Source organism: Penicillium chermesinum, assembly GCF_028974085.1.
Source record: "Penicillium chermesinum strain IBT 19713 chromosome Unknown utg000002l:1.0-5270490.0:1.0-5274688.0, whole genome shotgun sequence".
Taxonomy (NCBI): Eukaryota; Fungi; Ascomycota; class Eurotiomycetes; order Eurotiales; family Aspergillaceae; genus Penicillium; species Penicillium chermesinum.
In genome coordinates, this window is record NW_026695312.1 from 1532023 (window position 1) to 1558629 (window position 26607).

At 51.5% G+C, this 26607-nt stretch overlaps 12 protein-coding genes across 12 annotated transcripts; 5 read left to right on the forward strand and 7 right to left on the reverse strand.

Annotated features, from left to right (window-relative positions):
* Window positions 1-1155: 1155 nt before the first annotated feature.
* On the forward strand, window positions 1156-1645 carry N7468_001382 (transcription initiation factor IIA subunit gamma; the record flags this gene model as incomplete). Its single annotated transcript, XM_058470679.1, has 3 exons — window positions 1156-1199; window positions 1252-1399; window positions 1499-1645. The coding sequence occupies 3 exons, from the start codon at window positions 1156-1158 to the stop codon at window positions 1643-1645; spliced, it is 339 nt and encodes a 112-aa protein (XP_058333820.1).
* A 415-nt stretch (window positions 1646-2060) lies between these two features.
* On the forward strand, window positions 2061-3319 carry N7468_001383 (uncharacterized protein; the record flags this gene model as incomplete). The annotated part of the gene is made up of 2 exons (XM_058470680.1): window positions 2061-2343; window positions 2418-3319. The coding sequence occupies 2 exons, from the start codon at window positions 2061-2063 to the stop codon at window positions 3317-3319; spliced, it is 1185 nt and encodes a 394-aa protein (XP_058333821.1).
* A 126-nt stretch (window positions 3320-3445) lies between these two features.
* N7468_001384 (uncharacterized protein) lies at window positions 3446-3932 on the reverse strand (the record flags this gene model as incomplete). The annotated part of the gene is made up of 2 exons (XM_058470681.1): window positions 3446-3793; window positions 3858-3932. 2 exons carry the CDS (start codon window positions 3930-3932, stop codon window positions 3446-3448), a joined length of 423 nt encoding a protein of 140 aa, XP_058333822.1.
* Window positions 3933-6586: 2654 nt separating this feature from the next.
* On the reverse strand, window positions 6587-9420 carry N7468_001385 (DUF323 domain protein; the record flags this gene model as incomplete). The annotated part of the gene is made up of 6 exons (XM_058470682.1): window positions 6587-6659; window positions 6707-7072; window positions 7131-8016; window positions 8078-8251; window positions 8358-9037; window positions 9125-9420. The coding sequence occupies 6 exons, from the start codon at window positions 9418-9420 to the stop codon at window positions 6587-6589; spliced, it is 2475 nt and encodes an 824-aa protein (XP_058333823.1).
* An 840-nt stretch (window positions 9421-10260) lies between these two features.
* Window positions 10261-10632, reverse strand: N7468_001386 (uncharacterized protein; the record flags this gene model as incomplete). Its single annotated transcript, XM_058470683.1, has 1 exon — window positions 10261-10632. One exon carries the CDS (start codon window positions 10630-10632, stop codon window positions 10261-10263), a length of 372 nt encoding a protein of 123 aa, XP_058333824.1.
* Window positions 10633-12620: 1988 nt separating this feature from the next.
* N7468_001387 (inorganic phosphate transporter) lies at window positions 12621-14568 on the reverse strand (the record flags this gene model as incomplete). Its single annotated transcript, XM_058470684.1, has 3 exons — window positions 12621-12910; window positions 12974-14416; window positions 14490-14568. 3 exons carry the CDS (start codon window positions 14566-14568, stop codon window positions 12621-12623), a joined length of 1812 nt encoding a protein of 603 aa, XP_058333825.1.
* A 192-nt stretch (window positions 14569-14760) lies between these two features.
* Window positions 14761-15269, reverse strand: N7468_001388 (uncharacterized protein; the record flags this gene model as incomplete). Its single annotated transcript, XM_058470685.1, has 2 exons — window positions 14761-15100; window positions 15199-15269. The coding sequence occupies 2 exons, from the start codon at window positions 15267-15269 to the stop codon at window positions 14761-14763; spliced, it is 411 nt and encodes a 136-aa protein (XP_058333826.1).
* A 418-nt stretch (window positions 15270-15687) lies between these two features.
* On the reverse strand, window positions 15688-17095 carry N7468_001389 (DUF92 domain-containing protein; the record flags this gene model as incomplete). The annotated part of the gene is made up of 4 exons (XM_058470686.1): window positions 15688-16005; window positions 16098-16458; window positions 16548-16759; window positions 16832-17095. 4 exons carry the CDS (start codon window positions 17093-17095, stop codon window positions 15688-15690), a joined length of 1155 nt encoding a protein of 384 aa, XP_058333827.1.
* Window positions 17096-17356: 261 nt separating this feature from the next.
* N7468_001390 (putative pyruvate formate lyase activating enzyme) lies at window positions 17357-18372 on the reverse strand (the record flags this gene model as incomplete). The annotated part of the gene is made up of 2 exons (XM_058470687.1): window positions 17357-18073; window positions 18130-18372. The coding sequence occupies 2 exons, from the start codon at window positions 18370-18372 to the stop codon at window positions 17357-17359; spliced, it is 960 nt and encodes a 319-aa protein (XP_058333828.1).
* Window positions 18373-19838: 1466 nt separating this feature from the next.
* Window positions 19839-22784, forward strand: xlnR (putative C6 transcription factor; the record flags this gene model as incomplete). Its single annotated transcript, XM_058470688.1, has 3 exons — window positions 19839-20274; window positions 20329-22583; window positions 22641-22784. The coding sequence occupies 3 exons, from the start codon at window positions 19839-19841 to the stop codon at window positions 22782-22784; spliced, it is 2835 nt and encodes a 944-aa protein (XP_058333829.1).
* A 563-nt stretch (window positions 22785-23347) lies between these two features.
* Window positions 23348-24961, forward strand: N7468_001392 (beta-lactamase/transpeptidase-like protein; the record flags this gene model as incomplete). Its single annotated transcript, XM_058470689.1, has 1 exon — window positions 23348-24961. The coding sequence occupies one exon, from the start codon at window positions 23348-23350 to the stop codon at window positions 24959-24961; it is 1614 nt and encodes a 537-aa protein (XP_058333830.1).
* A 516-nt stretch (window positions 24962-25477) lies between these two features.
* Window positions 25478-26245, forward strand: N7468_001393 (SGNH/GDSL hydrolase family protein; the record flags this gene model as incomplete). Its single annotated transcript, XM_058470690.1, has 3 exons — window positions 25478-25737; window positions 25805-25993; window positions 26053-26245. The coding sequence occupies 3 exons, from the start codon at window positions 25478-25480 to the stop codon at window positions 26243-26245; spliced, it is 642 nt and encodes a 213-aa protein (XP_058333831.1).
* Between the last annotated feature and the right edge of the window lie 362 nt (window positions 26246-26607).

The following is a 26607-nucleotide window of genomic DNA, read 5'->3' on the forward strand; positions in this document are numbered from 1 at the left end:
ATTTAGAAATGAATATGGCTTTATTCTCTGTGGAGTTCCGGAGAGAATAAGCTGCAAGTTGATTTGATATTGCATGGATATCCTATTATAATCCTTGTGACTAATGGTGCAGGTGATCCAGCTCGCTAGCATGTCTGATTGCGGCTCTCGGCTACAGGCTCGGCTCTGGAGACCCGCTGCATATTCTATTGCGACCACAGGTCTTGCCGTAAACTGGCTGAGGGGGCTCGTTGGCGGGAAACAACTATCATGCCACATTTTCCCTGATCAGAGCCCTTGAACGGTCCAATTCTGTTCAGATATGGATATGCACAAAAGGAGATAAGCCTAGATACCTCCTACCAAGATGACCATACCGGCACAGCGCCATGCGGAATGCTGGAAGATAAGAATGTCATTTCAAGGACGTCTTCGGTATAGGTCAGCTTTCCCACATCAATTATCTCATTCATCACGCCTGCTTCGCCAGTGCTTGGGTCTCTCGTAAGGTGGCGGGAAGCTATAAAGTCTTGGTCTAGCCGACCATTTCATATCACTCGGAACATATTATTCCGTACACTGCGTTTCATTGTATTGGGCTGCCCGTCTTCGTATTCGATGCCGGAGGCTCCTCCTTCGCCTGACATCTCTTCTAATCTTTGCCGAAGCTCGTCGTCCGCCTGGGCCACAGATTTGACCGTGTTGGGCTTTGAGTCCGGGGCCTTATCTTTTGCAGATTCATTAGAATCTTTGGTGGAGGCCTTATTTGGGATATTGACACCAGTATCTTTCAGTTCGTTAATTACTATGACCCGAAGCCGAGATTTGAGATGGCAGTGTAAACTCACTCTTGGGGATTGATAGTAATGATGTGGAAGACAACGACCGATTAAAAACAGGCTGAGAAAACCTCCGGAAAAGCATCATGTTTTCAGGCAACTTTACCACTCTGGGGCCCATCATCATCGAAAGGCTGTTCTGTTAAAAGCAGAATTGAAATTTGTTATTCAGGTGAGGCTCAAGACCTGTTTGACGTAGTTTCATGCTTTGTTTGACGTAAATGCTTTGATAAGCCACATGTCACGTGATTAATATCCCCCCGCGATTGCCTGGACTTCTCGATTTGCCGTTTGACACTCCTGTCTTCCCCAGCGCGCACCCAGAAATCTTGCAAGCATGGCCGCTCAGCAGTCCTACTACGAGCTTTACCGTGGGAGCAGGTACGCTGTTGCAAGGAAATGTGGAATTGGTTGTGGAACTGACTTGAGATAGTCTTGGCTTGTCTTTGACGGACACTCTCGATGACCTGATCAACGAAGGTCGTATCGAACCCCAGCTGGCGATGAAGATCCTGTCAACCTTTGACCGAGTCGTCACTGAAGTCCTGGCAGATAAGGTTCGAGCCAGGCTGACTTTCAAGGTAGGCTATGAACCCCCTTTGCAAACGTGGACTCTCGGAAGACATGAGGACGGGATCATCTTGATTGTCTACCTAGGCTGACATGTTTTCTCTCTGTAGGGCCACCTCGATACCTACCGATTCTGCGATGAAGTCTGGACTTTCCTGATCAAGGATGTCTCGTTCAAGCTAGATAATCAATCTACAGTCAGCGCGGAGAAGGTCAAGATCGTGAGCTGCAACAGCAAGCGACCTGGCGAAGCCTAGTTTTCTGCTTTGCTCTCTTTTTTGCTCCGGGCCACAAAAGCTTAATTCCAGGCTTTAGTCTGAGTTTCAAGTCTATGTGCAGGCGTTTTCGTCGGATGGTTTCATGGGATGGTTTCAACCGGCGTTCTTGGGCTAGACCCTCCTAAGGCTCTAAGCATTGTTTGTGCCTTTTATCTCTGTTTTCGAAGTTAGATCTACTAGATCAGGATGTGTAGATTCACCAGATACCCAATGACATTGAAGACTACATCATGTGCTTTGTCTTGCCATGCTCTTTCAATTCAAATATCGTTCTAGCAGGCACGGCAGGTGACCTCATCGCTTATCGGCGCACTTATCGTGCTGTTCGCGACTTCACCACATTCCACTGTGCAAACTCTAATGTCCTAACACGCTGCTCTATCACCGTCGCGCTATGCCAAGGACACTCCCATGGCTCCTTGAGCCGAAGCCTAAAGGCAGAGTGAAAGGCGAGTCGACGCCGCGCAAGCGCGTCAAGCGAGAGTCTGCTCCTGACATCGACGCGACTCCAAAGAAGGAACCAGCTTCACCTGAGAGCAAAGACTTCCTCCGTTCTTGTATGATTATTCCCCCTTTAAATCCATTCCTATTCTTCCGAAGATGGGCTGCGCTAACGGGAACTACGCTTTCAGCCCAAACTCCCCCAACATCCCCGCACGACCATGTCCTCCCGAAGAGTACGTCTGGCAATTTCGCCCTACACCATGGTAGACTGTGGCTAATATCAGCTGTATCAGATTCCTCATTGAAGGACTTGACAAAGATGACGGATGGATCATGGTCGAAGACGAATTCTACACAGTGGCGCAATCTTTCACACAGCACTTGCACCATGCAGAATATGTACGCCGAAAGAAGGAGGCAAAAGCGCAGACCGCGACAGCAATAGCGGCAATAGAAAGGCCGACAGATGGCAGGACACCGGTTCCAAAGGAACTCCAGCGGAAGAAAGACGCCGAGGCCCTTAGGGAGCGGCAGAAGACCGGGCTTGAGCAAATTGGAGTCCCAGGCGTTCGTACAGACGAGGCGCAGGATGAAGAGGAAGACGATGATGCCTGGGCTGGTACACATCTACACGGGCTTATGACGAGCCCCAGAAAATCTCGATCATTAGTCGGAATGCACACGATGAAGTCTTCGACTAGAGCTGCAGCAGGTTTCGGGCAGACTTCGCAGTCATCTAACAACGGCCGCGGGGATGGAATACCACTGCCGAGCTCTTCGCCACAGGCTGATGCCCACGTGATCGAGATTCTGGATGAGACAGCGTCGGAAGAAGATGATCTGGATGCAGATGTTCAATTGCTCGCAACGCCCACCGCGAGGCGCAAGGCTGGAAATGCTGTTGAGTCCTCGAGAGCCTCAAGTATCCCAGATGATTGCAACATCAAGAATGAAAGGCCAGCGCCGATTGCATTCGACACATCGGGCTCAAGGCGTGCCATGGGATCAGGGAAGCAGACAAAGTCAAGAGTTCAAATGTTATTTGATGAGCTTGATGAGCTGCCAGAGCCATCTGAATCGAGTCAATCTATCTCTGACAAGGATACACACTCAACATCGGTCAATTTGTCCACCAAAGCTTCTTCCAGCGATAACAACCTGGCATCCTCCAAATCGCGCTTCAAAAACGTGCCAACTTTTATAGTGTGATGAACATATGGCGCAAGGCATATTGATCACATTTTCAGGAGTCTCAACGGATGGCTTATGCCCGCCCATGGACCCTCCCCATCTTCATCCTCCCAAATCCAATGGTCCATATCATACTTGCTCCTCTCATTTGTCTGCTGATTGAGTCTCCACTGAAGCTGGCCGAAGCCATTTCATTAACCTCGCACGCTTCCGGAGGCGGACTGCGCCATCCTGCGGCTGTTGCTCGGGCTCAAGCTCATCCTGCGAACCTGGCTTTGGACCTTCGACTTGGGGGACGGTTGGAGATCCACCATTTCGATCGTTGCCCCGATTTTTTCCATCACCACTTGCCCGCTCACTTGCGACGTCAACGCACTGTGGCTCCTTGGTCAGAATGGGTCGCTCGGGGTTGCTGTGATGGGGCGATACGACTGACTCGGCATCCGAGAAACAAGCAGGTAGTTCCTCCTTCCGGAAGTTGGTGGGGGGACCCTAAGATGCAATTGGGTTAGATCACGGCTTGTCAACTGGTAGATGGCAAGAGGACGACACTTACGATCTCAATTGCTCGTGGCTCGTTATTCTTGGATGGTGCCTTGAAACACCGGAAGATTTGTCGAAAACATTCCATTTTCGCCGTGTCTGCGGAGTTGCGAGTATAATAACAGGTATAGACTCGGAGTGGTCAACGATGAGTATATTCGGCGGGATCAATTTTTTAGCGATAACGCTCAATGCTGCGGCTGGTGGAATTCAAACCAAATTATTAAAGAAGGACAAGATGCAAAACGAATGACTGGCAATGCGGACGCCAATGAGAATGAACAAGAAACAAAGAACAGCCCACCGCCGCAGACACTATGTCATCGAGGCGCTAGTCAAGGACGGAGCAATTCTGCGGTTGCGCCGGGGTACATATACAGTGCCTAGAAAAAAAAAGAGCCAAAAGAAAAAAAAAGAAGAAGAACCTGCATATCGCGTCAATGCCAGGTTACCCGTACAGTATGCAAATCAATACCCAGTGCGGGCATGTCAAGGAACGGGTCGATCATGGCTCCACTTCGGCAGGTTGTACTGAACGACAGGCTGCTCCTGTGGCATCGTCCCAGGCCCCCCCATTCAAAGTGACAAGCTCGGCAAGAGTGGCCAGATGGCTCCCCTTGTTCGATATGTGACACATTCCAAACCGGCAGTTCTTCCACCCCCTGGCGGCAACTTCGGGTTGCCCCATTGCCAAAACATCTTCGTAGCTGCTTCGTGCAAGCCACAAATGCCATCTGCCTTCTCGCTAGCGCTTATCGCCATGGCGGTATCCCAAACGCAGTTGATGAACATAGAATTGTTGAATAGATAGTCCCCCGCGTTTCTCTCTGACATGTGGAATTCGGTCATGCCACGCAGCGGAAAACATGTGTATCTCTGAGACGCCGTATTACGGGGCCCGGCAGCATGGACCCTATGGCCTGCAGTCTGCAGGGCAGAATATGCTCCTGATAACCCGTGCATGAGCCCTTGGCAGTCGACGTGGGTAAATACTGGGCAGGATCGCCCACTCAACCTCGTGTCATGGCAATCTACTACTACATTCTTGACAGCTTGGACTGGCCCCCTCTCCAAGGGTGTCCATGCCCAGCTACTGGTAGATTTTTTTTTTCTTGGACCTTTCTGCCCAAGAGATATTTCATCATCGAGGCCCGTTCGCTGTTGGATACGTGCGTCCCCAGAAGCAAAGCAAATCGCGACCCATTAAAAACCAGTCTAGCGAAATTGGTGAAGCTTAATTCCGGGACCACCGCATTTTCGAGTGAATGAGAGCTCTATCTAGATGGATTGGCGGTCTGTTGGAACAGAACGAATCATGACAGTCCCGCCATATCGGGACAGGTCACTATGCGCAACTGATCGCGGATCTCCCTGGGCGCTGATCGATCATGAATTCGTCACTGACAGGGATGATCGGACCTCGTATTGATCGGCTCTCGGAGTTATTCCCCGTCGAAACATCGCGACCTCCCATGGCAGCTTGGGTACAGATCTGATAGGTACAGCTGAAAGGCACGAACTAAACGCGCACCACTTTGGGACAATAGCGTCCCCGGTTTGAACGTAGGCTCACCACGACTCCGCTTATGACTCGGAGCCTGGGTAGCATAGGCAGTGTATTGCTCCAACTCCGGCGCACATCTACGAGTCCCATCAGCTTCTTGCTGACGGTTCGAATCACCAGCACACCAAACGCGATGAATCATTACTAGGACGGATGAGCCGTTGTTAACCCTCGACATGACACACTAGATGTGCAGTATTCTTCAGTATTTCTCTAGTGGGCCCCCCCTTGCGTCGGAGCAATGGCGGGCAGAGAACAGATCACAAGCAATTCTCGCCGGACTCGGAGCCGACGCTTTTCACGCAGGAACACATTCCACGATAAGAAACAGTCCGATCATCGAAAGATTGGTGCTCCGTAGGATTACCAATCAAATAGGATGAAGCAAGTCCGCGTGCTGGCATCTCAATTAGATGCAGCATATGCAATTTGACAGTCTGCATACGAACGTGAGCTAAATCCCGGTTTTTTAGCGGGTCTTGTCAGATATAGTCTTCAATAGCCCTTGATTGACTCCTCAATTCGGCATGGTAAAAGAATCGTCCACACGCAGGGAGGCCAAGCAGCAACCTTGGGAGTCCTCCAAGGACTTTGAAGGCATGACTTGAATGTCAATCCGGCCAGGGTCTTCTTGGCATGGAGTGGAGCAAATGTTTAAACTGTAAGGCCGGAGTTATGCTGGGCCCAGCCCGGGCCAATAACCCTGAGGGAGGCATGAAGTGAAACCCTCCCCATCCTGCGCCCCATGAGCTTGGCCGCCATTCCTTCCTCCATTCCTCGAACGTTCCACAGGGATCCTTATCTCCTTACAATCCTTGCGCTGATAAAAATGACTATTCTGCTACGTGCGAATTCTGCACCCCCCGAAGCTTGAGAATGAATTTAAATGCCCCGGGGGGCTTGTGCTGAACTGTCTTAAGGGCTTTGGCATATTCTGCGCGAAGAGTCTTGTGCATCTGAGTACGTACCTGGTTACGTTTACCCATGACTCGCATCCCTGTATTGATGGCTATGCAAAACGAAAGGGCGAGGGGGGGGAGGGAAATCCTAGTACCGCAGACCGGAGCAAGCAACATTACCATTACAGAAAGTGCGAAGGAGCGGTGGTGCAATGCCTGGTAGGTAATGGAAAATGGATTTATCATGAATGATCTCGGCTTCTATGACTGGAACTACTCCTACTTAGCCAAGTCCCGTACCAGCCGTGCTCCCGTCCATGCATAGAGGTAATTATGCTGATACCAGTTGACACTGTTCAATTAGTATGATAGCGGCGATTTGGTGCAGAGATAACTCACAAGGTGGAGCGTCCTGCGATTCGGGGAATAGTCGCCCACGAGCCTCCGAGGACGATGTTGTGCTTGCCGTCAAAGAAATCAGCTGTATAAAGATTAGCCTCGAGTTCAGGGTACATGCGAACGGATTGTGTGGGGAGGCGGGGGGGGAACGAACATGTGTAGCCCGGATAAATCTCCATGGCTTCGAACCCCTCATGAGCTGCCAACGGAGTACTGGTCCACTCCCACACCCCGCCCATTTCTCCTTGGCCGGCAAGTTTATCGCCGTGAGGAGTTACGGGGACAGGGTGCCAGTTCTGGAATCCAATGTTGCATCCAGCCACGTCCCTAAAAATGGGGGGTTCTTGAACATCTTTACTGCCATTGCTAGGGAAAGGAAAATGTTAAAATCTCTGCCAAAATATTCGACGGAGGGAAAACACACCTGTGGTTGTCTAAGAGACCATTTGAACCCTTCAGCTGGTCTGCGTACGCATAAATGCTCTGCACCTCTTCGAAGGTCGGGATCCGGCATTCCATCCATTTAGCATAGTTAGCCAGCTCATCGAATGAGGCCATTAGCGGCCAGTCCTGTGCAAGGGCCAGAGGGACGGCTCCAAAGACAGTGCGCACTGCGAAGCTAGAGAGATAGCGGTCGGAGGCACCGGGGCTGGATCGATTGATATCCTGTGCTGGCGGATACTCCTGCTCTCCATTCAAGAGGATCCAAGAGGCGGGCATAGATTGGAGCCGATTGGCTTCGAGGTATTTCGCATACTCGCCGTTGGTGACTGGTCGGCCCTGCGCTTCGAACGAGTGGACGGTGACTTTTCGTCGGGGTTTCTCGTTATCCCAACCGAATGATTCTTTGGGGTCCGCATGATCGTTCGAGTCATCTAATCCAATCTTGACGGTCTGCTTGGGGATGCGGAACCACTGGTTGGGCTTCTCGATTCTCTTTGCCTCTTGAGCGATGCTCAAGAAATCGGGAGCGTCCACTCCAACAGGTGGAAGTACTTTGTCGCTCTGTAAAAGCATGTAGAGGAAGGTTTCCAGATGCATCGCTTCATGTTCAAATCCAATCCAGATTCCCTCGCCGAGAGTGCGGTCCTTCGATTTGTGGTATTTCTGGACCAATGAACGAGCTCGATCCCGAACCCGCTCTTGATACTCCAAAATTTCCATCAGTGGAGGCCATTCGTCTGGGATCTCACTGTGAGAATGGCATTGTTCTGGGTCGTCTACGTCTGGGTCAATCCCACGCTCGAAGATTTGCTGGTAGTACTTGGGATCGGTTGGTTTTCCCCGCGAGGATCTGGTCATATGTATATCTGAAGAATGCGTCAGCGCCAGTCACCTATCCATGGATAGTAAGCGCAAGCAGAAACATACCAGAGAAGGTAGGAATATGACCGAGGTAGAAAATCAAAGTGTTTCGAAGCTTTATTGGCTGCGAGAGCAGTTCTTCTCGCGGGATCATGGTCTTAGTGACGATATCCCATACCGTCCAGAGAGACTGCAGGTCTTTGACGGAGAGGAACGGAAGACGCTGCATACTCAGTAGATCTCGTTGGGAGGTCCAGGGTAGCAGGTGAAAATAGATGAACGTCTTCACGGTGGTTCGATGTCAGCACTGTTCCAATCCTTGCAATCTACAGGGATCCTAACTTACGATAGTTGTCACTCGAGTTCCCGTACTCAAACTGAGGAATCAGGCCCGCCTTTCGGCACAGTTCATCCCGCTGCTCACGAGAATACTTGAAAGCGTCTTCAAACCCGAGTTTCTCTCCTTTGCGGATCACGGTCCCGTTGATAGTCACATCACACCTGGGAGAGTACGCAGCCTGGTGGCAGCCTAGATCGGGGTTCCATGCAGTGACGATATCCCATTGATCAGCCTTAAATGCCTCATACCCGAGAACTTGATTAGCGTGTTTCAAGCCATTCTCATAGAATTGACGTGTCACTCCCTCTGAATCGTTGTATGCCTGGAAGACTCTCTCCGCATCTTGACAAGCATCTAAGCCGATCAAGAGATAGTCCGATGGTTTCAAAGCGTTGGAGAAGTTAGCAAGGAACTTCGCCGCTGCAGGCCGATCAAAGTTCCCTATGGATGATCCCAGTGACAGCACAACCGTCGGCCTTTCGCGGTTCTCGGGCTTCTGCAGCCACAGAAGCCCGTCGTCGTACGTGCCGTGCAGACCGTGCAGTCTAACATTTGTGAAACCCTCTGGTGAGATTTCCGAAAAAGTCCGCTGCAGCTCCGCCAGATCCAAGTCCAGCGCATAATAATCCACGTGTTTCTCTACCCGTTCGCATTCCCGCAGCAGTATGTTGACTTTCCGGAGGTTTCTAATTCCCAACTGTTAGCCCGGTGACATCGTGAGGGGGCGATTGGTCGATCCCAAAGAGGACCAGTCCGCAGCAGGGATAACTGACCCACTGCCAAGTTCCACTATTCGTGCACCATCCGGGATGCGCTCAACAATTCTCCTTGCATGTGTTGTTAAAATCTCGATCTCGGTGTTGGTCAGGTAGTATTCCTCCAAGTATGTGATCTTCTCAAAAAGACGGAGGCCCTCGGTATCGTAGAGCAGAAGGGTGGGAAATGAGCGCGCTTGTCCCTCGGGCGGATTGAGACTCTTGTAGATGGTGTCGGCAAGCGAAAACGCCATGTCATTCTGACGAATGTCGAGAATCTCGACGCTCTCCGAGGAGAGAACGGATGGGGACATACTGGGGTGAGACAGGGTCGGATTAATGTCGGGAATACGTAGAAGTATCAAAACGACAGAGAACACCAGAGGGCAAAGGGAGGGCGAAGGAATCGACCAAGGACGCTAGAGCTTAAGAGCTTAAGAAGCTACGAGAAGATTGAATGGAACCGAAAAGGCCTACGCCAGAGCTACAGCGGGTTTCTGGAAGTTAAATCTATGACGAAGCATCACCAAACAGGCATCAGGATCTCGGGGTATGATTCACCATCAATAACACCGGGAGTTTCTCCAACGGGATGGGCCCGGTGGGACAAATGAAGACCGAATTGACTAGGTTCCAGTGCCTTTTTGGACGCAGCGGCTGGCCATCAATGCCAGATTGGCCCGCGAGACTTGCAAGACCCAGTTTTGCCTAGTAGGACATGTTTGCACCGCGACCCCCGCAAGCCTAGATTCCTGGATCAGCCACACATCGCGTCGGATCGACATTATCAGATTGGGCGAGGCTCCCTTGAGTCAGCCGTAAACTTCCGTCTGACGTCGAACGGGGCGTTTCCTGTTTGCATGGTGCCACTTGCACAGCAACCTCCCGGAAAGGCCAGGCAAGATGTGGGGAAAGGGGTGGAGCTTGTCGAGCTGAGGTCACAGCGCGGGTTTGGCTGGTTTGGCCAGTTTGCACTATTGGGTTGCAGTCCACGAGGGGCCAATCAGAGAGTCCCACGGCTGCACTGGATTTGGAATCATGTTACCCGATTTGGCTCTGAGAAAATACTGCTTTGATTCCTCGTGAAATATACTCTGAAGGTCCGCAATACGCATACACATCGACGCCTTGTTCGGCCCCCAAACATGCAAACACTATAGGTCCTTGATCAGGACTTGGTGAATAGAGTTTCGTCCAGTCAACAACCACATCCCCTGGTCATCTCGACGGGGACCTCGCTCCAGATTAAAAATAATATCACCAGGGGTATTCATCTTTCCTGGCAAAAGCCCAGTCTGAGGATCCACAACGTCTACTCCACCTAGCGCAGCGACCAGGAGGTATCCATTCTTCGTCACCTGCAATCCATCAGGCCAACCGCTCTCCGTATGGTGGACGAGTCTAGGGCGACGCAGCACCGATCCTTTGACATCAAATGCCCAGATGTTCCCCAGGCTATCGGGGGCAAACCGCATCGGTCGGCCAGAAGTCGAGTTCGAGTCAGCGACACAGAGAGATTTTCCCATTTGTAGCCTACTGGGTGCTGTTTCATACAGCTAGGGATACTAAATTTCAGGTGGCTGTTCTGGATTTGCGAAACTGTTCGCTAGCGAAGCCGTACTATTAAACGCCTAGATCAGACTCGAATTCATAAATGCTATTTCATATTGGAACATCGAAAAGGTCGAAGCTGACGAATGATATTTCCGGCTTGACGCCAAGAACCATGAGTAGCTACCCTTACTCGTCAACTCACACTCGAAGTCAAAGTCAAAATGTATCTTGGAACTTGAACGCCTGCGGCACGAAAGGCTAGTTGAAGGTTCGCCTCAGAATGACAGAAAGGAGATAAATCGCCTAAACGGGCCCTTGTAGCTCATTTGGTAGAGCGCAGCACTCGTACTTGATTGCTATGCTGAGGTACCGAGTTCGACTCTCGGCGGGGGCTTGTTATCTTTTTTCTCTCAATTTTTTTTTTCTTCCCGTGTATAGTACCGCACCATTCATCTGCTATATTCCTGCTTCTTCTTTTCCCATACGAGTCTCTATAGTGCATCGACTACAATAATTTAGCCACGGGAGTGGGAAATGCAACGATCTCTTCTATCATGCAGAACAGGTTGTTTTTGGTGGGCCCGAGAGTTTTCTTGTCTTTGAGCAAATCAGATGATGAACTGACGAAAGGGATAATGAGAGACCAAAAGGTTCTTGTTCGAACAAGCAAAAAGAAGAAAATTGGGCTAGAGCACGAACGAGTACAAATTTCAGAGTCAGATAAGGACGAATAGAAAAAAAATAAAACACAAAAAAAGTGGCCCGAACCGCGATTCGAACGCGGGACCTCACCCATTTGAGTAAACCCGACTGTTATGTGTTAGCAGAAGCATGACCCAACTTGAAAGCTGGGGGGCACATACAGGGCGAATCCTACCACTAGACCATCCGGGCAGTGGCTGATTTCCGGTGGGGAATATTTCGCTACAACTGCCAGTGCCCGTCGCCGCCAGCCATTTCCGTCCCATACTGCTTTCCTTGCCTACTTTCTTGGGGGTTTGGTTTGGTTTTCCGTATCATTACCACTTTAAATTTTACGTCGTATCAGGCCTGCGTTTGCATCTCGAAGGAATGCTGTCACTTATGAGGACTAACGGTGCCCGCAAAGTAGCATCTTACCACATGACTATATTCCCCAAACACCCAGGGGGACCGGACCACAGCTGCGTCGCATGTCTTGTACCTTTTGCACGCGATTCGCTCGTATGCCAACACAGATCAGCCTAATAAGCGGTGCAGAGTGATATTTTCCAGATGAACAGGGCTCGCTAACTAAGTTTTTTCGACTGAGCTTCTCTTTCTTGGGTAGCTCCTTAAGGTGAATTAATTGAGAGCGAAGATAGATGGCACTGAGAGCGCAGTCGACGAACATCTTTTGCGGAATTTCCCGACCGTTGAAAGTGGAAAGGCCGCGAGACTTACGAGCGAATTGCTGTGGAGAATCATCCTCGTGATCTCGTTGCCGAGCTATACAAGGTCCCGCGGCTCGAGAGGAGTTTATAGTTCGTGATGGAAGCCGGTTTGAAAAATGATACCAACGCGCTGGAAGAAAACCAAGCTGAGATCTTAATCACACGTCGCCTAAGGCTCGATAAATTTGGTATCCACCGAGTCGACGGCACCAATACACTCCTCCTTACGGTCGAATATAAGCCTCAGCCGTCGGTGGAGACTCTCCGAGCCGGACTTCGATCTACGAACCAGTGGGAAGAATTGGTCCAGAAAAGCCATATCCCGACTGACCCGGCGGAGAAACTACAATACAATGCAGGGGTTCTAGCGAACTCAGCAGTGGTCCAGTCTTATGACGAGAAAACATCAATGCTAGAGATGATAGGTATTTTTGTGAGGTATCGTAATTGAACACAGCAATCTCTCAGTAGCTTCTCACTGAATGGTTCGTTCGAGCTATGAGATTCTAATAACACATGAGGTAAAATTCTATCATGCCCTCGTCTAATCAAGACGAGAAGTGAGGCGCATTAATGAAAAGACCCATGAGACATCCACCAAGGGTGCCGGCGATGGGAATGGTCATGATCCAAGCCAGCAGCAGGAGACCCACACGTTGCCAGTTGACAGCACTCAGCTTTCCATTGCAAAGCCCGACCCCAACAGTGGCACCAGTGATACACATGGAGGTCGAGACGGGGAGGGAGTACTGAGAGAAGACCAGAACAGTGATGGCAGCACCCAGCTCCATGGAAGACCCACGGCTGGGAGAGTGGTAAGTAATCTTGTTACCCATGACTAAATTGCAGAAGTTAGTAACTTATCATTATAATGATGGAACATGGAACATGGGAAACTCACCCTTCATGATGTTGTAACCGTACGTGCAAAGACCAATGGAGATCCAAATCGCAAGAACAGCCAGCTGCCAGACGGGGACAGTTGCCTTCTTCTCAGTAGGTTGACCAGTGGACCAGGTCGCGTAGATAGCAGCCCAGGGGCCGACAGAGTTTCCAATGTCGTTGGCACCGTGGGCAAAGGAAGCCGTACAGGCAGTGATAACCTGGATGAAGGAGTAGGTGTGCTCGACCTCGTTAGGATATTTCTCAGCAGCAGCATAGACACGCTTCATGCGCTCTCCCTCGGGGGTTCCTGAGGTACCGCTCTGGGCTGTGTGAATATCGTAGTGGAAACCATACAGAAGAGCGCAAACAATGGTCGGAGGAGTGCGCTTTAGAAGGGTCACGATGTTGCGAAGTTCATACAGCTCGCCAGGGCCCATAGGGTTGTCACGCAGGTAGCGCATAGCCCAGCCAAGGGGACCGCGGCTTGCAAGAAGCTTCTCTCGGTGCTTCGCATCGGACTGGGCCATGATCTCCTTATAAGTAAGCTGGTGAGTCTCAGAAGCAACCAGGCTTCGCTCATGCTGCTTCTCTTGGTCATCGGCAGGAAGTGCGGAAGTCTGGGCGTCCTTGTCGATAGAGCCGTGGGTGCGAGTCGAGTGCTCATCGTCGTATTCATCCTGAATCACGGCGTAGTTCGGGACCTTGGCGGTCTCCCCATCAACAGGGACAGGGCGGTTCCAAAGCAGAGGACCGAGGGGAATCATATACCACTTGACCGAGTAATCTTTCTTGATGATGCGTGCACGGAGGAAGGGCAGGAAGAAGAGAGTAGCCACGACAAAGACACCGCCACCAGTGCCCAGCGTGACTGCAGCGATATACCAAGCGGGCTTCTTGGAAAGACCCAGATTAGGAGAACCCTTGTAGACGATAGACAGGGTACAGATAGTAGCAGCGACAAGGAACCAGAAAGGCGAGCTGTAGACAGCCCATGGAACGGGATTGCGACGCATGTGCACGATCACCTTAATGAGCATGAAGATGACGGAGGCGAAGCCGCCTGAGATGACTGGAGCCATTCCCAGACCAGCGAAGATAGCACCCAGACCCTTTCCACCGTTCCAGCCCCACTGGACCTTGGAGGCACCAACGGTAGCAACACCCACACCGGCTACGGCAGATATCAGGGAGTAGGTCGAAGAGACGTGGGCGGAATGGCGGGTACACCACATCACCCAAGAAGACGCCGCAACCAGGGCGATGGTGAATGCCATCATCTGGACTCCGGCATTTCCTTGGAAGGAGTCGACGGGGATGATGCCATTCTTGATTGTTTCGGCGGTACGGGAACCGACAGTGACAGCGCCGAGGAACTCGAAGACGAAACCGAGAATCATGGCCTGGCGATAGGAGACGGATCTCGAGGAGACACTGGTAGCCCATGAGTTTGCCACATCATCTGCAAAAAAAAAAAAGCTGTGTTAGGATCAAGACCAATGTGTGACTATGCAGGCCGAGATATCATGTCTTACTGGCTCCGTTGTTGAAGGCATCCAAGAAGGCAAAGAGAGTGCCGATGGCAAAGATGTAATCATACTGATGAAGAATCATCTTTGTAGGCTAGCAAAGGCTAGGGCTATATTGATCAACAAGGGATTGGTACTAATCTAGAAAGCCATGTGGTTGATGGGCTTTATATGTACAACATCCGATCTTGCGTTCGCCTAGTTTGTCTACATTTGCTCGAGCCTCTGGGGCAACCCAGGCACTCGTTTCGAAAAGCATGAAATCGACCATGCTTTCTCAGTCTACCGTGTATACGAGACACACGTGCAGGAGTGACTCGCGATACTGGTCCAGGCAAGACTGGTAGCTCGACTTGGCAGGCGTCGAAGTGGACATTGAACCGTGGTGGCGGCCACTGGGCAAGTCGCTACGGCCGGAAAGCACGCCATGGAAAGCTGGGCAAGACGAGATGATATGGACGGCGAAGGGGAGAAGCAACTTCGTGGCCTTGGCGGAGCCTTGGCAGTCTCTCGCGAAAGACACGGGTCCGCACGATATACTTCGGCGCTGACCAGATTGGATGGCGGGGCTTGGCGGAGGGGGCTTGGCCCGCGGTCTGGGAGCAGAGACCCGCTCCCTATAAGAACCCCCCGTTGCACCCACGTGCGCCGGACATTGGCCAACATTGGTCTTACTTCAACCAACGCTTCCTTGTGTTCTAGAAGGTCAAGTCACTTGTCGCTTGTGAGGGCATGCTCAGGGTTCCGCTGTTCTTGGCAGGGCGCCTTCAAGTTCGGAGAGTCCATTCAGCTTTTGCCTGAATTAGCTGAGAACTATCGCAATGCTTCTAGAACCGGTCTCGGTCCAGGAAAACCTTCATCTCATAAAAACCCGGGGGTCTTGAACCACCGTTCATGGTGTAGTCTGCTGGCCCCAGGGCGCATATGCCAATACCGATCAGCCTTGGTTGCATCGGGCAAACTTGGCTTGCCGAGCCACAACCTCTTGGGAATTATCAAGATCGATCCTTCGTTTCCGCAGCTCTCGTCTCAATGCGGTTGCAAAATTGTGGGTGGAGGCGCCATACCTGGTGACCATCGACATCTTATCCCCGAAAAGAAGGAAAAAGGCGTAAGAGGTTCGAGGCTGAAAATGTTTGTGATTGAGATATTGCGAGCAAAATTCCCCAGCCAATCGGGCTTCTACTCTATGTCACTCCTAATCTTATACAATCTGCGTCCACAAGTCGTGTGCATCGGTCCCCCACGCTTGCTGTGCAACAATCATAGCCCCTGCACTCATGAGGAACGCCATCAAAAAGTTCACTCCGTTATTGTCTAGCCAGTCATTCCCTGTTTCGATCTTTCGGCTCTCATGCCCTTCGGCAGTCCCGGCCAGGCTCTCTTTAGAGATTGCTTGAGCCGTACTAGTGCGCGGAGTGGCCGTGTTCGCCACAGCCTTAGCCTGGAGACTAGTGCTCTCCCCAACGTTCTTGTGATCCCAAGTAACTCCCGAATCGGTGGAGCCTGGATGGACCAGAACCTAAATAAAACCAATTAGCATTGTTCGCCCTAGACCTATATCGTATGTGGCCTGATTAAGACACGATGGAACAGAAAGAAAAAAAAAGTTACCTTTCGGCCACCACTGCCTTCAACAACTTTGCCGCTACGCTTATCCACCACACTAGCTTGGAGCAATCCACCCAGAACACTGTCCAGGACACTTCCCAGAAGTCCCCAGAAAGACATGCCCACAGTCCACAGTGCGCGTTCCTTGATTCCTATGTCTGCACAGAAAGGCAGGAATATAGCAGACGATAGAGCGACGCAGAATGCCCCAAGCAGACCTGCACCAAGACCGGTCGCCGTCACACCACCATTAGTACCTGGCGGCACTTTACGAAGACTAAGTGATGTGATCAGGCGGGGCTGCGATTTGGATAGGATGCCCAGTTCGGAAGAGAAGGTATCGGCGGCAACAGCAACATAGTTTCTATTCATTCAAATACGTGAGTAAAGCCTGCAAGCTGTCGAAAGATCCCCAGGCCACGCAGGCCCCTGGTCCCGTCTGTGGTTGCTTACCCAACTATGCCGACCATCAAAACGTCCGCCGCATTATCCCCAAGCGAGAAACACCGATCCCCAGGTGATCTATACAGTACCACTGCATGCGCGATGATCAAAAGGGTGGCTACGAGCGAGTTGGCGAGGACCTGGATATGGTTTCGGGCACCCTCTCCCCCTTCCGCTCCAGTCGCGGACAGCGTCAAGCGTGCTTTGATATCATGCTTCACCTAAAAGGAGGGGACCCCGTCAGTATCCTCAATTATCCAAGACCAGCCAGTTATATAGTAGTGTCCTCGCACCTTGGTAACCTTGGTTCCAGCGAAGTAGAACACGGCTAATAAAACAAACGGGGTGTTCCATGGATGCAGAACGTGCACGGTGGCCGACAGCGCCGCCACAACCAGCCCGAACGGTGTCAAGGATTTGCGAGCCCAAGCTCGGTAAACAAGGGCTGCGACTGCCGGGATACCATAGATGGGCTTCATCGTGATGTGTGTGAGGAAGAAGTAGAAGTTGAGAGGAAAATCAAGGAAGATCAGCGGGGGAGCTTGAGTGGGGCCCATGCGTCCGCGGACTGGCCCGGGGAAATGCTTGACGTCAACAGCAAATATTTGATGAGTTTAAGGTATTTAATAGGTGGTAAATAGCAACAGGCACCTAGGCAAAATGTATAGGGAGCGTCAGAGGAATAATTCAATCCCTCTTAAGATGTCATGAGCTGCCACGTTCATTGAGTACTTTTTCTTTGTTTCTTCGACTGGCGGGTAAGTTCGTGCACGGCCCTTAGCTACTAAGTACGCAGGCGCAACAGATTCTAAAGTAGATTAGAGATGGAACTGGCCCTCGTTCGGCTCACAGAAGCGCCATAGTCCAGCCTTGACAGCAGCATCCTTGACCGACCCAAGTTCTTCATCACGCACCGCCCGATTGATCTCTGCATAGCGCACCTCCTCCTTCGTCTCCTGTCCTCCACCAACACGGCCTTGGCGAGTGACTCGTCTTTTCTTCCCCACGTGGGCATCTGGATGATATTGTTCCATAATATGGACGTATAGATCACGGGACACATTCTCTGCGAGCCAGCGCATAATCTCTCGACCTTCGTCCTCCTTGCCAGGCATAACAAGATGACGGAGTAGGACACCCTTTTTAGCGATTCCGTCTGATGTAAAGGAGAGGTCGCCTACTTGGCGGTGCATTTCCTTGATGCTTTCCATGGCTGTAGTGGTGTAGTCCTCTGCTTTCAACAGCCGCTTGGAGGTACTGCTTCGCCATACCTTGAAGTCTGGTAAATATATATCAACGAGACCATCAAGCAGTTGGAGTGACTCTAATGAGTCAAAAGCGGAGGTATTGTAGACTATTGGGATACGAAGACCCATGTCCCGCGCTGCTAGGATAGAGAGTGCGACCTGTGGAACGACGTGCTCCGGGGTAACAAGGTTGATGTTGTGAACATTGCCAACTGTCTGGAGCTTCAGATACCATTCGGCAAGCTCCTCTGGTGTGAGGTCAAAGCCATTACGCTGATGCGCAATATCCTAACAGGCCATTAGCTTCAGACTGTACGTAAAACAAGCGGATCGTGGAGACGTACATGGTTCTGGCAAAAGACACAGCGGAGATTACAGCCAGAGAAAAACACGGAACCACTTCCATGAAATCCCTGGATACAGGGCTCCTCACCCCGATGGGGCGCAATCACATTGACCTTGGCTGTTTCGGCTCCGATCATGCACATTCCTGTGGTCTCGAATCGGTTGACACCACATTTCCGTGGACAGAGGTTGCATTCGCTGAGGTGAGCGTATGCGCGCGATCGTTTGTTAGCCTCATCCATCGAGGTGAGCAGCTGGTAGCGAGGGACATAGTCGTCAAGTAGAAACGCCGGGGGGGATCCCTATGGAGCGCCTCGGGACGAGCGTGGGTCGGGGAGAAAGAACATTACGGGGCGCAGAAGCAACCCGGTGGAGGGATTTTGTGAAGAGCGACATATTTCATTTGATCATGATGTGGCATCCATCTCTGGAAATGATCACGTCGGTAGGGAACTAATGTTCTGGGTAAATATAAAGGACTGGCTCTGTTAATAAACGTGGGACGCGCGGGCCCCCTACCGCTTATCTCATCGGCGACGTCATATTCATGACGAGCAGCGAATTGGATTTGAAGAGATTCCAACCAGAGAATAGACTGAGCAAGGATCATTATACAATTCAGTGAAGGAGAAAAACAAAAGGAAAAAAAAAAAATCGAAACACGATCCTTGACCAGCTCTCTCAAACCCGGGGATCTTTACCGTCGAGATTGGAGTTCTGGCAGGACATGTGATTTTGAAGTGGAAGCGACTGGGACCAAATCTCATGAGAATGCCATCAGAACTATTCCAACGAAGATATCGGCCTTGGGAAGGATTTATTTTTTTTTGGGAAGTATATCGGCGCTGCCAAATTTGTGCTACCACACATCTTCACTAAACGGTTAATAGACTCGAGTTTCGGCACTAATTTAGGCAAAATCGCCAGATACAACCGGGACTTAGGTTAGTCAATAGGTTCTGCAGACCCATAGATCCAACGATAGATAAGAGCCAGGGGCGTCTCTGGGGAATTCTAGATCCACGTAACTTTATTTGCCCTGCAGTGATCATCCTCATGTTATACAAGTCCGACGATGGAGATACCAAGAGGGTACCCTCAACTTCGGTTAAATAAAGAATGCGCATATTTTTTCCACGTTGAAGAAGTCGCCGCCTGCTAGTATCTCAGAGTGCTCGGTTGGGGGTAAGCAACTGGCTCGATCGCCTTCAGAATAATATTCATCGCATCTGAGCTTGGTCAAATCCACAGCAATATGACTAAAGGATCCTGCATCTCGGTTCTCGAGCCTGATTAGTTCGAAGCCTTCACGCCGTTGGCCGTCACCGTCACCACGTGCCTTTCCCCGCCTCCCCCAGATTTTAGTACGTTCCCTCCTATACGTGCTAAATTATTATTGCAACCCTGTCCACCTTGTGGCATACTCGCCTACGTCTCAGGAGCTAAATAGGCCTAGTCCAAGTGCACGCTCTCTTGCCGATCCCGTCAGCGGATCCGGGAAGGAAATTTCCAGTTCGCCTCCGCAATCCGGGGTATTTCCACTCTTTTTTAGCCATACTCATTTCACCCAGCCCCTCACCTTCTGCTCAGCAGTCAGAACTGCCTGTGGTCTTCAGAGCTCACTTGGTGAAAGATCCTGAGCTACATCGCCCTTGCTCAATCGACCCGACTCTATGTCGTGGGCGGCCTTGACCCCTGGCAGACAAGCATGCCAACGGTCTCGCGTCCACAATTCGCAGCCTCTCATTCGATCTTGTCGTCCCAATCGCCGCTCACCCGAATGCCTCGGCCTGACACACACGGGCTGGATACGCTGGCCAAGGGATCACAATATGCGCTCGAACAGCTCGAATTATCCCGGCAGGCCGCAACCTCGAACCCCCCGACCGACGCCGATGGCAACTCTCTGAGTGCGCCCGAGCCAGGCCAATCGCAAAATATACCCCTCTATAATACGCAAAATGGCAGTTCAGCCAACGGAAAAACTATTCTGCAGCAACATGATGCCCTTGCAGAGGCCCGCTCAACGATCCGCAAGGGATCATCGGCCAATGCCGTGCGCCGGAGAATTAGCCGGGCTTGCGACCAGTGTAACCAACTCCGCACAAAATGCGACGGACAACAACCATGTGCGCATTGTACTGGTATGTTGCTTTCCAAGTCGTCTTCCTCCTTAGGCCTCATACTGACCGTTTTAGAATTCGGACTGGGTTGCGAATACGCACGACAGCGCAAGAAGCGCGGAAAGGCCTCGAAGAAGGACCTTGCAGTCGCCGCAGTTCTCGCGACTGGCGAGAAATCATCAGCCGATAGTAAATCTCCGCAAGATGACTCCTCCCAATCACACCACTCACATGATGCCAATGGGCCATACGATCCGTCTTTGGACGTTGCACGGGGCTTACCAGCGGCCGCTCGATCGAATATTGCAGGCTCCGGTGTACCAGGGATAGCAAGGATGCAGCATCCCATGGGGTCTCACTTAGATAGCTTGTCTCTCGGATACGGCTCTGTACATGAGTCCACCCGATCTGGCATGTCCGTTCCTGATCTTCGCTCTTTACAGATGCTAAATGCTACCAATGGAGCATCTCGCTCGCCAATGTTTCAATCTCAAGGATTCGGCTCCACTTACAATGATACGACTTACCATGGGTTAGGTTCGCAGGAGACCAACCCAACACCCATGCATCCATTCCGCCTCAATGGCGCGACAGAACCATCTTCATCCTTCTTACCTGGGTTCACCCCTCCGGCACAATCACCAAGCTGGCTCCCTCTCCCTTCGCCATCACCAGCCCACTTCCCGTCATTTAGTATAGCGCCATTTTCTAGTTCTCTTCGATACCCCGTTCTGCAACCCATTCTTCCCCACATTGCTTCGATCATTCCTCAATCTCTAGCCTGCGACCTTCTGGAGGTATATTTTACGAGCTCCTCTTCATCCCACCTATCACCCCTGTCACCTTACGTCGTTGGATTCGTGTTCCGCAAAGAATCGTTCCTGCACCACACAAAGCCCAGGGTATGTAGCCCCGGTCTTTTGGCTAGCATGCTATGGGTCGCGGCACAAACAAGCGAAGCCGCATTCTTGACATCGCCTCCATCGGCACGAGGGCGAGTCTGTCAGAAGCTGCTCGAACTGACCACTGGCCTGCTTCGGCCCCTGATCCACGGGCCAGCTACCGGCGAAGCATCTCCTAACTATGCAGCCAACATGGTCATCAATGGAGTAGCCCTAGGAGGATTCGGCGTCTCAATGGACCAGCTGGGCGCCCAGAGCAGTGCAACTGGCGCGGTAGATGATGTCGCCACCTATGTCCACTTGGCTACAGTCGTCTCGGCAAGTGAGTACAAAGCAGCCAGTATGCGCTGGTGGACTGCCGCTTGGTCTCTTGCGCGGGAGTTGAAACTGGGACGCGAACTGCCACCAAATGTCGGCTCCCGTCAAGATGGTGACTTGGATGGCGAATCAGAACTGGACATCAATGGGCACAAAAGGCAATCGTCGCTTCTCAATTCACTGGGCCCGGGTCCCGGTAGCTCAGCCGCTAGTCTCACCGAAGAGGAGCGGGAAGAGCGTCGGCGCATCTGGTGGCTTCTCTATGTTATGGACCGTCACTTATCTCTCTGCTATAACCGCCCACTTACCCTCCTAGATAAAGAATGTTCTGGCCTTCTGCAACCGATGAATGATGACCTATGGCAGGCAGGCGATTTTACAGGGGCCACCTACCGGCGTGCGGGAACCGCATTCGAATGCACCAGCCATAGCATGTTTGGGTACTTCTTACCTTTGATGAGCATCTTGGGTGAGATTGTGGATTTACAGCACGCACGAAATCACCCGCGCTTCGGATCACATTTCCGCAATAGTGGGGAATGGGAAATTCAAGCGGTAGAGATCAGCCGACAACTGGATGTCTATGCGCAGAGTTTGAAAGATTTCGAGGCTCGCTACACGAGCTCACTCAAACGCGGTCCTGCAGAGAACGATGTCGGCATGGATGGCTCGCATGTGAATCATGTCAGTCCGTCTGACCGGTCAAGTAATACGGCGAGCTCCCATTATAACGAGTCGGTGGTTCATACCAAGCGAGTGGTGGCCTACGGAACTCATATCATGCATGTCCTGCATATCCTCCTGGCGGGGAAGTGGGACCCGATCGAACTCTTGGACGATAACGACCTTTGGATATCTTCTGAGTCCTTTGTTTCTGCGATGGGGCATGCTGTCAGTGCCGCCGAAGCAGCGGCTGAGATCTTGGATTATGATCCAGATTTGAGTTTCATGCCCTTCTTTTTCGGAATCTACCTCTTACAAGGAAGTTTCCTCCTGCTCCTGACGGCGGACAAGTTGGCCGTAGATGCCAGTCCGAGTGTTGTCCGAGCATGTGAGACTATTGTGCGAGCACATGAGGCCTGCGTGGTAACCCTCAACACTGAGTATCAGGTATGGCACCTCCACTCGTATACACTGAGTTATGTTTCTTACTTACTTTCTATTTAGAGGACCTTTCGCAAAGTGATGCGCTCAGCGCTGGCTCAAGTTCGCGGCCGCATTCCTGAGGATTTCGGGGAGCAACAGCAACGTCGACGGGAGGTTCTCGCACTTTACCGATGGAGTGGCGATGGTAGCGGCCTGGCGCTGTGATATGATGGATGTTTAATGTATTGCAGAATGACCTGCTAATTGTAAATTGACCCCTTTACCATGCAACACGTACTTGAAGCCCCGTCCTTGGAAGGCTATGCACTCGTGAGCCAAGGGATGATTGTTTCCTTGTACATTATGAGTTCATTTCAAAGAGACACCTCATATGTCTACGGAAAAAAAAAGAACCTCCTTATCTATCCTGCCCTTAGTCCGAATTGCTCATTTCGGGTGTATGTGCTTCCACACCCGCGGCAATACACTGGAGGATTGTTGCTGCTTATTTACGGTCCCTCGTTTTCCAAGAACTCAGCATCGTGACCACTACATCCCTCCCGAGTTATATTGACCGGTCCAACCCCCAATTAAGCAGCACCATGCTCATAAATAATTGCTGGTGCTTCACCTTGGATCTGCTTCCGTGTCAAGGTCCGCAAGGTCCACCTCTGGAGGCTCGGCTGGGATTTCCCTGCATCGTTACCCCGCTGATAAACAAGTGGAGCTGTGGCATAACATCCGCTCACATCGAACAATTCTACCCTTGAGAACTTCACAACACGAATATGGCAGTCGATAAGCAGCGCGTCAAAGAGATCCTCGATGATATCGCTCTGCGGTACCGAGGACCTGGCGGTGCCATCGCAGTCCTCAAAGATGGCGAAGTCATCGGGCAACGTGTCTGGGGATACGCAGACCTCGACCAACTCATCCCAATGGAGCCCCAGACCCAAATGCCCATCTGCTCGATCTCGAAGCAGTTTGTTTGCGCATTGTTGCTTGACCTCCAACGCAACCCGCCTCCAGCGGTAGCCGCCAAGGGCGATATCCAGAAGCAGTTCTCCGAGAAACTGGCCGAGCTGTTGCAACCAGACCTCATCGAGAGGAGTGGCTTGAAACTCGAGCACCTTCATTCTATGCAATCGGGGCTGCGCGACTACTGGGCGATGACCACCCTTTGGGGCGTGAAGCCAGACGGTGAGTTTCTGATCGAGAGGGACTGCCCTCCGGCTCTGGCGCGGACCAAGTCAACGCATTTCGAGCCCGGAGCCGAATTCTCCTACTGCAACATCAATTTCCATGCTTTGGGCCAAATCATCGAGCGGGTGACAGGTGAGCCCCTGGGAAAGCTCCTGAAAGAGCGCATTCTGGATCCCGCTGGCATGGATACTGCTTTTCTATGCCCGAATACAGCGCGCCACCCACCCCCTTGTGTGGGATACGAAGGCAGCGAGAGTACAGGGTATGTACCGGCAGTGAACCGGATGGAATGGGCTGGTGATGCCGGGATAGTGGCTTCGCTGAACGACATGATCTCCTACGAGAAGTACCTGGATCGCCTCTTCGGCACGGAGCAAAGCTGGTATCGGACCGCCATTGAGCCAAAGGAATACTCGGACGGCGCTGCCGCCCCTTATAACTATGGGTTGGCCCACGTGAAGCTCGGCGAGGTCGATACGTATGGGCATGGCGGTGCCCTCCGTGGCTACCGAATCCATCGCCGCCATGCTCCCCACGAGCGACTTTCCGCGGTAGTGTTCCTGAACCACGAAGCCGCTGCTGACAGTGCCGTCGCGGATGCGCTTCGAGGAATTCTGGATATCCCCAAGCCAGCCTACCCATCAGTGCAGCCAGATCCGGCATGGTTTGGCTCTTTCCTGGATGAAGACAGCCGGTTGACGGTCACAGTCACCAAAGGGTGGAATGCAGGGGATCTTACCATCAACTATGAGGGCAGTCCTGAAACAATCAAGCTGGTTGACCCAAAGACTTCCCTGGGCTCTGACATCACTGCGAGCATCGATGGAGACGTTCTGAAAATGCACCGAGTGTTAGAAAATCGCAAACTGCACGCGCGTCGCCTTGTCTGGCGTGAGTCAGCGGCGAAGGACGAGTCTCTGAAAGGGACTTACCGATGCGAGGACGTTGACTCTGTTTTCCATTGCACGGGTGAGGCAGGGATGCTGTACGGTGTGTTTGAGGGGTATCTCGGTCGAGGACTCCCCACCCCCATGCGATACCTTGGAGATGATGTGTGGGTGGTTACTTGCCCAAGAGGACTAGATGCACCAGCCCCTGGAGACTGGACTGTGGTCCTGCGGCGAAATGAGAATAACGAGGTGACAGGATTTACGATTGGATGCTGGCTAGCTAGGGGTATGGATTTTGTCAAGATTTAGTCATGTCTCTCGACATCATCCCGTTCTAAATAGCTTGCCCGGATGATAGCCCAATGGTTCAATTCAACTTCCTATGCATGATTGAAGCTTCTATTCCACATCCAAGCTTTTATAAACCTCAGTTTCGACTCATTTCGAAACAGCTGTATTCGAACTACCAGCAACGTTGCTGCTTTGGATTCACTTCTCCTAGCATTCTATGACCATAACTAGCAACATTTCAGCAAGAAGCCTTCTCCGCATACGCAAGACGAGGCTTTTCTGGCAAACTATAAGAATGAATAGCGAAATGTGTCGGAAATACAGCACGTTTCAGTGGACTAAGTAGCTAATTACCTAGATAACTGAAGAATATGGCAGCTTATGTCAGGTGCATGAGGGGCAACGCAGCAGGCCCCCAGCAAAGAGCCGCAACAGAGCACTTTTCCGGCAGAAATCATCGAAAGGCACCGCATAAGGGAAGGAAGGCGTTCGTATTTCTTTCCGCCTCGAAATCCTCGTCTTCTGGGGAGCAGCATGCCCGAGAAAAAGCAGCTACGCATCCTCTGCTTCGGCGACTCCTTAACCGCCGGATACCATAGCTGGGGTATCGGTGCACATCCATACGCAGCAAAGCTAAAGCAAACCCTTGAAACTGCTCTGCCCAACCTCGAAATCGAAAGCAAAGTGGATGGCGTCCCCGGAGACCTGGTGGTTCCCCCTGGCAGCTTTTTACGTCGAATCCAGGACGATTGCAAGACTCAATGGGATTGGGTTATATTCCTCGGTGGGACAAAGTGAGTGGACTAGACGCACTTTCTTCCAGAGACATTTTCCAGGACTCAACATGCATCTTGCGTCTAGTGATTTGGGCTATGGAAAGACGCCTGAGGAAATCTACGCGGGGCTCCAGACCTCGTGGAATGTCGCGCTCGACGCGGGGGCCAAACTGCTGGCCTTGACCGTGCCAGAATGCGCCGTTCGATCGGAACAATTAATTGGAAGACGCGCTGAATTGAATGAGCTCATTCTATCTCATGGGCAGGACCGGTTGTGAGTATTTCCACGGCAACTTATTTCAGCGTCGTGTATCCTTTGCTAACCGGGCCAAGCCATGCCTTCAACCTTCACGAGAAGATCCCCTACTTCTCTTCCAGTCCTGAGTTTACGAGGGATGTATTTGATGACGGTCTTCATCTAACACCTAAAGGCTACGATCTTATGGGTAACGTGATTGGGCAACATCTCGCACGCTTACTGCGCGACGAAGGGATCGCAGACAAGACAGATGAAGATGACTTGTAGGCGAGGAAGGCGAAGGCACAGGGACCCGAAGTGACTTCTATCAGTATTTGAGGGACAGGGAAACTAAAGAATAGACCGAGGACACGGGCCATGGATTGTATCTTGTTCATGCCTCTGCTTACAGATACTAGTATGGAAGCTTAAAAGGGCGGTGTTCTGGCCCCGCTGGCAATTGCATAGCAGAGTAGGACGGCAGGCTGATGGAAAGTTTTACTTCAACATGACGATCATGACACGACTGCTTTTCTCTTTTCAAATGGAGCAACCCCACCGAGAGAGCTCGCAATCCAATCCTTTTATGGCATAATGGCGAGCTACAATATTACTTGGGGAGTCTGACCATACCCAAGGCTTGACACCGC